We start from the raw sequence: 14188 nt of genomic DNA on the forward strand, positions 1-14188 counted from the left end.
CCGGCATGGAGGGGTTGTTCATCTTTGGCCACACAAGGGCCCGCTCGACAACTCGCCGTCTCACCGACAAGTGCCCCGACACGTCGCTTGGTCCCATACATCTGCTTCGCCACTTGCTGTTTTCTTAGATTGTGGAGCTCTTGTCCTACTTTAGACAGAACAAATAGCTTTGCCTGTTTATCGATTGCTTTTTTTTTCGAAATTCAAGGGCACGTTGCGAGCGCGGGAGATATTCCCTCCACATGCCCCTGTTTGCATGACGCTTCACAGTATGGTACTGTACTAGAGCCTGTCAAAGTAACCGAAGTTGAAATTCCCCTCTGCACACACAGATTTCAGCATCATTACACTTTGTTGAGGATCTGTTGGACAGATGGTATGTCCCTACCTGCACGGTAGTTCAAGTGTGCGGTGAACGAAGGCTCCTTCAAAAAGCTTCGAATATTGGAAAACCAGGTAGTCAACTTCTTGGGCTTGGAGAAGCTACTATAATGGTCGATACTAAGGCCTATAATGCCATGAAGCAAGGTATTTGTGGTGAAATCGCCGCTCACGTTGTCGGCGTCCCCAAAGCTCATATTTTGAACGGCCAAGGGCCAACAGAAGAAACCTTGTTCCATTAAAAAGCTGTCGCTAGCATGGTCGCCTCAAGTGTCAACCCATACTGTATATCCCACGTCTCTCCGGCGTACCTCTGTGACGTGTTGCTCTTTGGTCGAAAATAGATCATCTGGTCCTTGATCTGACTCGTAGGCAACTTAGACCTGAAGATCCACAGATGGTAAGAGCCGGTATCAAGTTGGAGGTTCAGCCATTGTGGCGGCGTTCCGATATATTGCCAGAGCTTGTAGGGATTCAGGTCGCCGGTTTGTATATACATACGTGTGTGTGTCTGGCGCTGCCATCGCATTCAATGTCATGACGTGAGTTGCGGTGACCATTTGAACCTCCGCTTGTGATGCAGACCTGGGCGTTTAATGGCTAAGATTTGTTGGTGCCCTCTCTACACAAACTTGAATATTTTTTACCTCAACAAAAGTGTCGTCGTTACACCCCGAATTTTGGCCCAAGGAGGAGCCCTGGTATTGAGAGTCCAGTGCCTCCTAGAGCATGGCAAACGTCACGGAGGAAGAGCCGGACATGAAGCCAAATCCATTCCCCCAGCGAGGGAAGAGCAGATGCGAGGCAATAGCACTTCGGGCTTGGTCACCCGGATCCTCAAGCTCCAAGGCATCAGGGAGGGACTAAAGCTCGCAGGTGTCCACACCGTCTTCCTCGTCACCAGCTTCCGGGAAACCATGTTGTCGTCGACCGGAGAGACCCAGGGCTGGCTGCGCAGGTTTTGATTAGAAGAGCAGGAATGGACTGTCGCCTATACACGAAAGGGAGAGGATTGACAACCGTTGACGGGCAAAGTCATTTCTCTCTCTCCGACGTTTACCACATTGTTTCTTTTTACCTTGTTGGCCATCATTCTACCAACATTTTACAATTTGTCTTTCCACAGCCTACCTCCAATACCCGGCTTGCAGTTCTCCATTCATCGCCAGCTAATAATTAACTAAAAGACGACGAGCGAACCGGAGCGTGTGGCCTTACAAAATGGCTGGGTTGTCCTTACTAGCTGTTTGCTCACCCGGATATCATCAAGTATAGTCAGGGCGTCCTGGACGAGAACCATTTCAATCTTGCCTCTAAGCAACGGTAATGGCACAGGGTTGACAACATGTCCCACGAATAGATGCAAGTAAAGCAACAGAACAGAGCGGTAGCGATTTGGATCAATCTTGTGCTGCGATACACAACTCGGCCCGCTGCAGACTTGCCGGAGTAGTTAGGAACCAGATAGAATAAAGTGAAGAAAGCCTTTGCCCGGCATGTTCCAGCAACGCTGGCTCTCATGATCCAATCATCCAGCAAACACCAAGCATCATCCATCGCCTCCCATTATCAATCACAGACACTGCCTCGCAATAATGCCAGTTGCCAATCCATCTCAGCCTCCGCCGCATCCACCCCCGCCGCCGCCGTCTCCTGCACATCCCGACGCGCCTCCTCCGTCCGTGCCCGCCATGCCGCCGCCAAACATGGCGCCTCCTCCGATCCAGCTGCTGGCGCCGCCGCCGCCGTGGCGTCGGCTGCCGTAGCGGTAGGCCTTGTTCTTGTGGCCCTTGTGCGGCGAGCTCGTGACGGGGCGTGCCTTGGGCTCGTGGCTGTCGAGCGGCGCATGATGCCTCCTCAGAGACAGACACATGGTATTGTTTATTTTCAGGGTCTTGCTCTTATGCAGTATGTATGAAGAGAGTCCATGGACAGAGAGATTGATCGAGCAGTGCAGGTATAGATGGCGACCGTATGTAAACTGGTGCCTCAAATGAAGGCAATGTTCACGTGTAGTGCTTGTGCTTGTGCTCTCAGGGCCGACTGGGCCTGACAGAGTAGGATCTTGGACGACAAGAACTTGGGTCGATATGTTCATTCATCAGTCCGCCCCTGGGTTTTATCTTCAACAGCCAGGCTGACGTTGCACCCCCGTCCGCGGCTCCGTCCGTCCAGCCACGCCGTGTCTCACCAGCAGACGACGACATTGTCCCGAAGGGCATGCAGATGACGCTGACAGCCTCCGCCACGGCTCTTTGCACCCCGGCGCTAGGCAGCAACGGGCTCGCGAGGTTGGACGAAGCGAGCTATTTCCAGCCCAGTGGCCGAGACTGCGTGTGACAACAGAGTCTTACTTCCCCGGAGAGTACCGCCGGCCACGAGATGCCAGGCTGGGTGCTTGTCGAGGGTTCATTGCTTGCGTGTTTCAGCCGTCCGCTAATACATATGCTCCCCCCTTTCCCCGGTGGCTCGTTGGTCCCTTGCCGGCTTTTCAGCGGCCGTCTCGCCTCCTTCAGTCGCTCGGTCAGTCGGCAGTCAGTCAAAGACAGACGCTCTGGACCACTTTGACCTCATCCGTATCCTCCTCCCAAAGACATAGAAGACAAAGGGAACAGGTATCAGCAGGGCCGCGAGCCCCCCCGTGATGCTCGAGCCGTGCCCGACGCCGACGTTGTGGTACAGAGGGCCCACGACGAGCGGAAAGGCGCCGGCGAAGCACGAGCGCAGAAACGTGTTGGCGGCGACGGCCGAGGCGGCGTAGGTCTGGAAGGTGTCGACGAGATAGTTGAGGGCGGCCTGGAAAATGGTGAAGAAGCCCGTGCCCAGCATGACGAGCCCGATGCAGGGGGCCATCCAGTGGACGCCCGGGCCGGCGGTCCAGCCCGTCAGGAACTGGCCGGCGCTGAAGAGGACGGAGCCGAGCATCATGGGCGGCAGGCGCTTCTCGGGGACGGCGCGGTCGCCGGCGGCGTGGTAGGCCTTGTTGTAGAGCAGCTGGTTGTAGACGTTGAGGGCGCAGCCGAGGACGGCGCCGACGAGGATGCACAGAAAGGGCAGCACGGCGACCAAGGGGGCCCAGCCGCGTAGCTCGCCAAAGACGATGGGGATGGCGCCGAGCTGCATGTACAGGATGCCGTAGCAGAAGCTGGCGTAGAGGGCGACGAGGAAGCAGATGGGGGTGCACAGCAGCTCGACGGGCCGCAGCAGGAACTTGCGGGCCAGCTGGGCGACGCTGACGTCCCACTCCTCGAACTTTGCGTGCAGCGCCCAGTTGCCCGATTCGTGGCGCAGGCGGCGGGCCTTGTAGACGAGCAGCTTGGGCGGGTAGCTCTCGTCGATGAAGACGACGGCGACGACGAGCACGGCGGCCTGCAGCATGCCCGTCACGTACTCGGTCCAGCGCCAGCCCAGCGAGGGGGCCTGGACCAGGGCCGCCGATACAATCGGGCCTGCAGGCGTCAGCATACGCGGCAGCGGCGAGACGGGAGACGATGGCAGATACCCAAGACAGGCCCCCCCACGACGGCCATGGCATAGCCGGCCATGGCGACGCCGCGCCAGGCGGGCGAGAACAAGTCGCCGAGCACCCCGCCTGTGTTGGTGACGGGGGCCGAGGCGAAGAAGGCGCCAAAGAAGCGGGTGACCATGAGCGTCTGCAGGTCCTTGGCGGCGGCGCTGCCGAAGCTGAAGCAGACGGCGACAGCCATGGGCAACATGACGGCCAGGCGGCGGCCGTAGACCTCGCTCAGGGGCGCCCACAGCAAGGGCCCGAGCCCGAAGCCGAGCAGGAAGAGCGTGGTGCCGAGCGTGACGACCTGGGGGCCGACGTCAAACTCGCGGGCAATCTGCGCGGTGCCGGCCGAGTAGGCCGACGAGGCCCAGGTGGCCGTCATGGTGACGAGGCCGTAGAGCAGCGTCGTGGCCACCTTTTTGCGGCGCGCCCAGTTGAGCGGGTGGTAGGGGTCGTCGCGCCCGTCAAAGTCGACGAGCTCGCCCGCCGTCGTCGGCACGTGGGCCAGCGGGTGCGTGAACCGGGGCACCGGCCGGGACCGGATCCGCGACACGGACCGCGCGACCCCGCCGCTGCCGGACGCCGACACGGCCGAGTTGCCGCGGGCCAGGGACGGGGAGGTCATTTCGCGCAGCGTCGGCCGGTGCCCGTCGTGGGCCACCTCCTTTTCCGCGGGGCCGAGCATGTCCGAGGACGAGGATCCGGCGTCTGATGAGCCCGTCGGGCCTGTGTTTTCCACATGGTGACGTCGAGGGGGGGGTGAGGCACGAGGCTCCGGGACAACCGACATGGTAGAGCCAGAGATATGCATTCATTCAACCGTCAGGGGGAGCGGAAACAAGAACCTGCAGCCACCCCATACCTGCGGCGGCCTCGGCAACGGCAGCGAGGGGGGGGGGCCGTCTTGATATAAGCCGGGACGTCAGTCAAGCTGCCGGCCGAGGACCGGACCCTCGAGCGGCGGCGCACCTGCCCTGCCTGCTAACCGGGGGCCTGTGGGTCTTCGGCTCGCGGTTGCCGATGGGCCGTGACGTCACGATGCCGCCGTCCGAGAGAAGAGCGGAAGGCGAAAGCTCGGTTGCGCGCCAGGGCAGGAGCAATGGCGGCTGGGCATTTCCTGCCGCTTTGCAGAGTCAAGAGAACCTGGCCGGCGCGCTTTCCCTGCGAGAGGCTTAAGAACCCCCGTCGCTGCTGCCCGTCTGCGCAAATCCGAGCATCTCCGACGCTCGCCGCGCTTCGTGTCGGTCCGTTGCCGATTCGGCCGCCGACAGAAGCCAGCGGCCGGAAGAGGGCCGGTCGGCAGTGGCGATAATAAAGGGTCCGATGACGGACATGCAAAAGATACTCGCCCAAAGGCTCTTGCCCTCGGCAGCTCGATGTGGCCGAGTCTCCGCAGCGTCTACAAATTACTGTACCTAGGCACAGCTCGCCTGGTTTCTTCCTGCCTCTGTAAAATGTGTCGTATTCTTGCCCAAGGGCGATTGTTAACAATCGCGAAGCAGCGTGATACCTCCAGAAGTGCAAAACCTATACAAACCGTTTTAGTCAAGCAGTAATCACCAATCTTCCATAGCTCAGTTGGCTAGAGCGTCTGACTGTTACGTAGCGCCGTTCGCTCAAACGAGCAGCGTCTATCAGCAAATCAGGAGGTCGTAAGTTCGAGCCTTACTGGAAGAGTAGTGGCTAGCCTCCTACACTTTTTGCTCCTGGGTTCTTTTTGCCTCGCCCTGTCAACCAACTCGGCTCTTAATATGCTTCGTACTTATGTTTGCTCTTTTTTTTTGTCCTGACGTATAATTAGCTCTCCTTCTGCCCGCTGAGAGGGGTTGAACATTGTGTTAGATTGCTCGCATCAGGGTCTCGATGTCACTTGCAGGCGGTGCTTCCCCTGACCGCCAAGCCCGTTCCAATTTGTTAAGTTCCTACGGTGGTCCGTACGAATAGAGACTTGCGTGTGTATAAACATTAAACATTCCTTTTTAGTAGCCGCTGGCTCTCTATGAGAACCATCTTTCACCACAAACGGCCATGCAGCGCCAAAGCTTTTGGTCCAAGCTCATTCATTCCACAGCTGTCGTCGCCAAGGCATTTCCGGTTACCGTTTCCTTGTGGCTGCCGCGCGCGCAGCCGTGGCCTTGTCGCACGACGGTCGTCAGAATGGCTCATACTCCTCAATACCGATGGATCGACGGTACTGAGGATTTGGAGGGGTACACAAAATGTGGCTATCATCCCATCGAAAGTGGGAACGTCCTCCACGACAGATACGATATCGTGGGCAAGCTCGGTTATGGCGGCTGGTCCACCGTTTGGCTGGCGCGCGACTCTCGCCAGAAACAATACGTCGCTTTGAAAGTGGGAATAGCAGACTTCTTGCCTCACGAGATTGAGGCTCTTCACGAGCTTGAGCCGTCATCTCCCCCGGCTAATGGTTCCGATGCGATCCCACGTATCCTCGACGAGTTTCGAGTCCGGGGCCCAAACGGCTCTCACCTTTGCTACACTACCGAGCCTGCTCTTTGTACTTTACGAGAGTGCTCGTTTAGCCGCCTTTTCCCGCTCCATGTTTCTCGCGCCTTGGCGTACGAGCTCGCTCTCGCAGTTGCTTATATGCATTCGCGCGGCTATGCACACGGAGGTGGGCCGCAAGTTTACTGCCGCCGTTCCTTTATTGATACACTAACAATTACCGCAGACCTTCATCTCCAGAATGTTCTTATCAAAGCTCCATCGGCCTTTAACCGACTGTCCATCCAGCAGTTTCGCAACGGGTATGGCGAGCCAGTCACGTATCCCGTCGAGAGGGAGGATGGAAGTGCTCTTCCGCCGAACGTCCCCAAGACGGCAGTAGTTCCGCTCTCTATGGGGAAAAGAGCAGAGAGCTTTGCGCTTTCAGACGCGCGTCTTCTTCTTAACGACTTCGGGGAGGCCTTCACCCCAGCGGCGAAGTCGCGGCTAGGAGCACACTGTAATACGCCAGTGGACTTTCGCCCGCCAGACGCCCGCTTCGAGCCAAACGTTCCTTTGTCCTTCTCTGCAGATATTTGGAGTCTTGCCACTGCTATCTGGGATATCCTTGGTATGCAGCCACTCTTTAGTACTGCTTTCTCCTCCGAAGATAGGGTCATGTGTCAGATTGTCGACGTTTTGGGGCCCTTGCCGAGCGACTGGTCTAATAAATGGGAAGCAAAGACGGACTTTTTCAATGATGATGGCACCCCAACGTCTGGAAGATATATATGGTCGAAGATGGGGGAGGCTTTCGAGGACCGCGTGCAACAATTCCGGCGGGAGGATAACATGGGTGAGCTCGGCCGAGAGGAAATGGTTGCCATCTTGGACATGTTGGGCCAGATGTTAAAGTCCAAGCCCCAAGAACGGATCACAATAGAGGAGGTGCTTGAATGCAAGTGGATGGCCAAATGGGCTCGACTCGATTATAAACGAAGCCAAGCGGCAAGGTAATTTTTTTCCCACAACTTCAGGGCATACAATGAACGGGACGGCAACGATCATGTGTACAAGCCAAAGTTGCAGTGAAATCTCATCACTACCAGCTATACCACAGCAAGCCACAAAACAGAAGACTTTCAAAAGTGAGACGAGAGCGATGGTTCTAAGACTTCGCCTTCGGATCAGGGAGGCGGGAGTACGCGATCGGGCTGTCCTTGTACTCGATGAGATTCTTGTTTCCCGGCCATTCCACCTTGCTAGAGCCTTTAAGGCCACGTGGTGTGTCGTCGGGCTTCTCGTCACTACAAGTAGCCTTCCTCAAGATACTGTCGTTTTCCCCATTAGTGTGCCCGTGAGATGTAAAGTAGCAGCTTCGCGTTTCCCAGTCTTTGTCTTGAAAAGCCGTGATAGCATGCCAACCGTCAGGGTTTTTCTCGTGTCTGCCGCCGCCGATAGTAGTCGTCTTATGCAGCCCGGCTCTAGAAATATACCCTTCCGATCTCGGCTAAATAGGGCAAATTAATAGTTAGGTCGGTGACGACCAGCGAACACCGGCTGCAATTTTTTGGGAGGTTTTAACACTATTTTCCCCAATTTACTATTACTCTATATCTTCGGATGGTCTGGCGAACTGTACTTTCTCTACGTCGACAAGGATTTTACGTATATTTGAAGAGGTGACAGCTGCTGTTTCCTTCTAGCCCCAAGAGCGGCGCAGGACAGCTCACCAGCTGCTAATAGCAGTATGCAATGGATAATAAATTCAAAAGCTCGTATCGGGTCAGTCGGCTTGCTCTCTCCCCTGTTCCTGGCATTTTTCGGCCACCCAGTGTCAACGCCTGGGGTATAGGGTAGGGGGTGTCCATGCGCCGGGTTCACGAGAAGCAAAAGAGATCCATACAAGATTGGCCTGTTTCGGATGGGAATAAGCCAAGGCATAGCTCTCCGCCGGTGCATGCAGAAGAGCTGCGCCGGAGTGCCCCAATCTCAGCTGAGCGGCTGTTCACGACGTCTCAGAAGACGTGGCCGCGAATCACGGCGCAGCGATTGGCTGCCGCGAGGGGGAGGTGGACCAACGCAAAGAGGTCCGGCCGCAAGGGGGCCCAGTTGCCACTGCATCTACCGTAGTTCGTACAGGCCGCAATTGCCAAGTGGATGCTTGGCGAGGGGCTGAAGGGCGATTAATGACAGAAAGTCTCGCGAGGTTGCAGCAATCCAGGTTTCCAGGCGCCCAGGGGGGGGGGACATATAACAGGCCGAGCCGTTGGTCGGGATAGAGGACACGGCCGTCACGAGCGATGTCGAGGTCATCCGGTCTCTAGGGCCATACCAAGAGGCTGGATCTGACGCAGGTTGGAAGTTGATGAGCTGACCAGACATGTGACGGACGCTCATTGTTACCTGGTTTACCATATCCGGCGCAGCAATGTGACTGAACGCCAGCATTGATTGGGGCATGGACACCTCGTACAGATTTATATTGCGAGCCCTCCATTTCCCCCCGGGTGGATGAGCTGAACAGAGACAGGATCATTACTCGGGCATTGGGTTAAAATTAGCAACGGGCGCCTTGGCTGACACGGCAGTGTTCGGGGTTCCTAACCTGCAACCGGACGTACATATTATTGCCACTACCTGGCCCAACCTACGCATATTCAATCGCCAATATATCGAGCGGCAGGAAAAGTCTGTTTCCAGGCGCGTGTACGTAACCCAAGAACCGAATACAGAAGGAAGGCACGAAATGGGCACAAAGGGGGGCAGGGGCGGTTGGTTTCAAGGGCGTCATCGCGGGGAAAGACCGGGTCACCAGACACACCCCAAGGCACTTGCTAAGTTGAGACTACCTCCTCCGCAGCCACTGCCTAATCGGTAGGCAAGGGGCAGGCTGCAGCGCCGGGCCTGCCGCCATCTCGCATCACCAAAATCATCCGCCTCATTTCTGCAGAGCCTCCCTCGCTCCCTTTTGCACGTGCCGTCCCTACTCCCGCCCTGGATTCGCCTACGACAACCGCCTGTCCCTCCGAGTCGGACGAACCGAACCCTCTCCTCTATTCTGCATCCTCGGCCGTTGCTGCACGCCCCCCTGCGCGCTCTGCAGTCCGTCTGCCGACGGTCTACCATGGACCGATCTGAAGGCCCCCAGTGCTCATCTTGACCCTCAACGAGTGCCGAGCAAACGCACCTCAGTCATGGACCGCCTCCTCGTCCCCTCGACACACGGCAAGCCCCGCCAGAAACTCCAGCCCCGGCCGGATGCCAAGCCAAGCCAGCCGTCGCCCGCTCAGCCCGTCTCGCTCGCCGCCACCCTGTCGAGGCAGCTCAAGAGCGCCAACGACCTGCTGCTGTCGTGGAAGGATGGGCTGTCGGCCGACCAACGGGAGCGCGTGAGGCTGCGCGAGGAGCGAAGAAACGTCCTGTGCCACCGCATCAAGACGGTCCGTCGACTCGATTCCCTCTCGAGGCGAGCAAATGCTGACGCCATCTCATCCAGGCCGACTCGTTCCAGCAGTGGCAGGCCGCCGCCCAGGAACTCGACGCCCTCGAGGGCAACGACGCGTGGAAGCTCGACGTCAGCTCCGACGACTACAACCCCGGGCTCATCGAGCAGCGCCTGCGCGCCCTCGACGACGCCCGTCTCCGCCGCGACATCCGCTCCATGATGCACCTCATCCGCACCTCGCTCTCGCGCGACCTGGCCGGCATGGGCAACGTCGACCTCTACCGCAACTCGTACGTCGGCACAAAGAAGCTCATTGAGCGCTACGTCGACTCGGCCATCCAGACCATCGACGCCGTCGTCGCCCTCGACCACGGCCCCGACTCGCGCGACCTGCTCGAGGGCATGCTCTTTGCCCGCCAGAGCTTTGGCCGCAGCGCCCTGCTGCTCTCGGGCGGTGGCACCTTTGGCATGACGCACATTGGCGTCCTCAAGGCCCTCTTCGAGGCCCGCCTGCTGCCGCGCATCATCTCGGGCTCGAGCGCCGGCAGCATCGTCTGCGCCGTCATGTGCACACGCACCGACGATGAGATCCCCGCCGTCCTCGACGAGTTTCCTCACGGCGACCTGGCCGTCTTCGAGGCCGCCGACAGCAGCCTCGGCCTCCTCGACCACCTGCGCCGCCTGCTGACCGAGGGCAGCTGGTCCGACATTGACAACCTGACGCGCGTCATGCGCGGCCTCGCCGGCGACCTGACTTTCCAGGAGGCCTACAACCGCACCCGCCGCATCCTCAACATCTGCGTCTCGCCTGCCTCCATCTACGAGCTCCCACGCCTCCTCAATTACGTCACCGCCCCCAACGTCCTCATCTGGTCCGCCGTCGCCGCCTCGTGCTCAGTGCCCCTCTTCTTCTCGTCGTCACCCCTGCTCGTCAAGGACCCCGTCACCGGCGACCACCATCCCTGGAATCCGACGCCCCAGCGCTTCATCGACGGCTCCGTCGACAACGACCTGCCCATGACGCGACTCTCGGAAATGTTCAACGTCAACCACTTCATCGTCTCCCAGGTCAACCCCCACGTCATCCCCTTTCTCTCAAAGGACGACCACCTGTCACCCGACGCGGAGCCCAGCCGCAACCGGCAGCGTGCCGCCGAGCTCGACTGGACCAACACGCTGGCGTCGCTGGCCAAGGAGGAGGCCCTGCATAGACTGCAGTTCATGGCCGACGTGGGCGTCTTTCCCAACCTCATGACCAAGTGCCGCGGCATCCTCAGCCAAAAGTACTCGGGCGACATCACCATCCTGCCCGAAATCACCATGCATGACCTGCCGCGCCTCATGCGCAACCCGACAGCCGACTTTATGCTCAGGTCCTCGGTCCTGGGCGAGCGCGCCACCTGGCCCAAGCTCAGCCGCATCCGAGACCGCTGTGCCATTGAGCTCGCTCTCGACGGCGCCGTCCACCGCCTCCGCACCCGCGTCGTCTTTTCGCAGAGCCAGCGCGACCTGCGGGGGCTCGGCTCGGGCATGGCCACGCTGCGGCCCAAGCTGCCGCTTTGCGTCTCGGGCCAGCCGCCGCTCGCGGACCCCCTGGGCACCGGGCTCGCATCGAGGCGGCAGCGGCGACGGTCCGGCGGCAGCGTGCAGATCCGGTCGTTTGGCCGCATGATGATGGACCTGGGCATCACGGACGACGAGACGGCCGACGAGGAGCGCTCCGAGATGGTGTCGCGACGGAGCCAGGTCGACTCGCCGCCGGCGTCGCGGAAGCCCAAGTTGAAGAGGGCCAGCAGGAGCCACGTGCACGTGCCGCTGAGCCGCATGTCGCTGCCCGTGTCGGCGCACCAGAGCGAGTTCCCGCTCGACTTTGACTTTTCCCAGCCGCTGCCCGTGACGCCGCACGGGCCCGGGGACTCTCGGCACGGCGCGTCCGACGAGGCGAAGCTGTCGGCGTGGGCACAGCACGCTGAGTCGCCGCGGGGGACCGCCACGTCTCCCACCGACGACATGGAGACGAGCGAGCAGGGCCATTCGAGCGACGCCGACGCGGAGCAGGGCACCGACGAGAGCGACTCGGACCCGTTTGAGGGCCAGTCCCGGACGGTCAGCGAGTCCAAGCACCACGGACACACGTGGTCCACGGGGGCCATTGGCAGCGTTTGCTGACGGGCAAGGGAAGGATGGGAATGGGAGATGAGGGAGATTTGGCTTGCTTTCTTTGAAAGAGTCGGGACGTGTGCGACGCCTGCTGGCGGTGAGGCGCGCCTGGAGTTGCATGGCCTCGGAGTAGGCGTTGAAGACGATTTATACAGATGCATTGCACCGAGGTTTTATATCGACACTGGTCGCCACGCTCTCCTCCTTTGACCGGGACTTGTTTGTCTCCTCGCAGTATGTGTCCGTGTTGTTTGTGGTCGGGTGCTGAGCAAGTAGGTGCTTGGTCACCTGCCACATGCGTCGTCGTCGCTCCTTCCCGTCGTCGCTCCTTCCCATCGTCGCTCCTTCCTGTCGTCGCTCCTTCCCGTCGTCGCTCCTTCCCGTCGTCGCTCCTTCCCATCGTCGCTCCTTCCTGTCGTCGCTCCTTCCCGTCGTCGCTCCTTCCCGTCGTCGCTCCTTCCCATCGTCGCTCCTTCCTGTCGTCGCTCCTTCCCGTCGTCGCTCCTTCCCGTCGTCGCTCCTTCCCATCGTCGCTCCTTCCTGTCGTCGCTCCTTCCCGTCGTCGCTCCTTCCCGTCGTCGCTCCTTCCCATCGTCGCTCCTTCCTGTCGTCGCTCCTTCCCGTCGTCGCTCCCCCCTCCCTCCACGATCAAAGCGGGATGAAGATGTTTTCCGCCAACGTAGACCTCGAGAGCAAACTCGCATGGCCCATTGCACCCTGTCGCCCATCCATCTAGATATCTGTCTGTGTCCGCTGCGCCCTCGTCTTTCGGCCACGTACGCACAATGGATTGTTACGCGCCGACTCCAGACTCGAGACAGGCGGGCCATCCAGATGGACCCCATGCCAACATATTGGGAGGAGAAACGGGGCATCCGGCCAAGTCACGGTAACGGCATATGGCCCGGTCGATGGCTCAGCTGCAGAAATTGCCGTCTCTAAAGTCGATAAATAGCCACGAGTGTATAGCTGCAAGATGAATTAGAGAGATTTAGGGCTGCGGATTTACCATGCATACATAGAAGGATATAGCAAGCAGATAGCAGATGTAGGACAGTTATATCCACCGGCCCTGTAGACGTGATGATCCGCACCGGCAGGCAGGGAATAGAGACAGATCCTATACATATATATATCCTGATTGCGAGCGGATCATCAAATCGGCAGGAGCTACCCATCAGGTCGTCCCTTCCACAGGGAGGAACACATGGCCGCGTGGCCCAATGGTTAGGGCGCTAGATTTCGGTTATTATATCTCTGATTCTCTCTAGAGATTCCAGGTTCGACTCCTGGCGTGGTCGGTGGATTAAATTTTTGACGGTGGAACCGTTGGTGGTTGCTGGCGAGGGCCTCGCAGAGGCGCTGCGGTGGACGGCTTCGTTGACACAACACCACCTTTTTACCGCGCCCTTGGTCCCAGGCAGGTACGAGGAGTGTAGCTCCTCCCCGGATTCAACGGGCACACAGGCGCGACTATTTGGGACGAGGGTTCGGGTGGTGTGTTTGGAGCCTGGATGCCTGGGTTTATGGCAACCAATCAAGATAAGCTCAGACGTGTGCGGAGTAAGACCCCACATGGCGTGCGTTTAGAGAGTGCAGAATGGCATTTGTCTCCCGGTATTATACAGAGTATTACTATAGTAATACTCATTATATATACCCCGGTATTATATAGTACGTCAATGATTGGGTGCTTTGCGACAAGGGCAAAGTCCGCCGCTTGTGTATTTGCGGGTCGATTCCAGAGAAGGCTGGACCAGCAAGCATTGCGGGATGATGCTTGACTCGACTGACTGTGTTTCTCAGGCGGAAAAGCGCTGCTGCATCAAGCCCAGACCCGCGGCGGCGGCTTGTCGGAGGGCAGTCGGGGTTCGGGCCGTCGGCCACACGGAGCTGTGTTGTTTCAACGCTCCGCAGGATGGAAGCTGGACGAAGACCGACAGGCGTGAGTAACTACAGGTCGTGGCTTGAAAGCGAGTGATGAATACTCCGTAGAGGCAACTTGGCCTTGACGCTCGTCGACTTTCCCCGGTGGGCACATGTGCCTCTTTGGGTGCGCAGCCAACAGCCGCATCGTGAATTCTCCGAGGCCAAGCGGACATGAGGCAAATGGCAGGACAATGGCGGATGTCGGCCGACGAACCGAGCGACACCGATGGATGCTGAAGGTGGGTTCGGATTGCGTCAGTCGCGCCCAGAATGGCAGAATTGCGTGGCGCGGGCCAATGGGGCCGCTGGGG

At 59.0% G+C, this 14188-nt stretch overlaps 3 protein-coding genes and 2 non-coding genes across 5 annotated transcripts; 4 read left to right on the forward strand and 1 right to left on the reverse strand.

Moving 5' to 3' along the window:
- Positions 1 to 1996: 1996 nt before the first annotated feature.
- Positions 1997 to 4577, reverse strand: HRG_02794 (major facilitator superfamily domain-containing protein; the record flags this gene model as incomplete). The annotated part of the gene is made up of 3 exons (XM_044861265.1): positions 1997 to 2234; positions 2951 to 3830; positions 3884 to 4577. 3 exons carry the CDS (start codon positions 4575 to 4577, stop codon positions 1997 to 1999), a joined length of 1812 nt encoding a protein of 603 aa, XP_044722291.1.
- An 878-nt stretch (positions 4578 to 5455) lies between these two features.
- On the forward strand, positions 5456 to 5569 carry HRG_12065. Its single transcript has one exon. It is a non-coding gene; the product is annotated as a tRNA-Asn (tRNA).
- Positions 5570 to 6049: 480 nt separating this feature from the next.
- HRG_02795 (kinase) lies at positions 6050 to 7357 on the forward strand (the record flags this gene model as incomplete). Its single annotated transcript, XM_044861266.1, has 2 exons — positions 6050 to 6530; positions 6588 to 7357. The coding sequence occupies 2 exons, from the start codon at positions 6050 to 6052 to the stop codon at positions 7355 to 7357; spliced, it is 1251 nt and encodes a 416-aa protein (XP_044722292.1).
- A 2180-nt stretch (positions 7358 to 9537) lies between these two features.
- Positions 9538 to 11957, forward strand: HRG_02796 (patatin-like phospholipase domain-containing protein; the record flags this gene model as incomplete). The annotated part of the gene is made up of 2 exons (XM_044861267.1): positions 9538 to 9783; positions 9840 to 11957. The coding sequence occupies 2 exons, from the start codon at positions 9538 to 9540 to the stop codon at positions 11955 to 11957; spliced, it is 2364 nt and encodes a 787-aa protein (XP_044722293.1).
- Positions 11958 to 13157: 1200 nt separating this feature from the next.
- Positions 13158 to 13249, forward strand: HRG_12066. The gene has a single exon. It is a non-coding gene; the product is annotated as a tRNA-Arg (tRNA).
- The last annotated feature ends 939 nt before the right edge of the window (positions 13250 to 14188 follow it).

This window comes from Hirsutella rhossiliensis (genome assembly GCF_020360975.1).
Source record: "Hirsutella rhossiliensis strain HR02 chromosome Unknown scaffold00003, whole genome shotgun sequence".
In the NCBI taxonomy this organism is placed as follows: Eukaryota; Fungi; Ascomycota; class Sordariomycetes; order Hypocreales; family Ophiocordycipitaceae; genus Hirsutella; species Hirsutella rhossiliensis.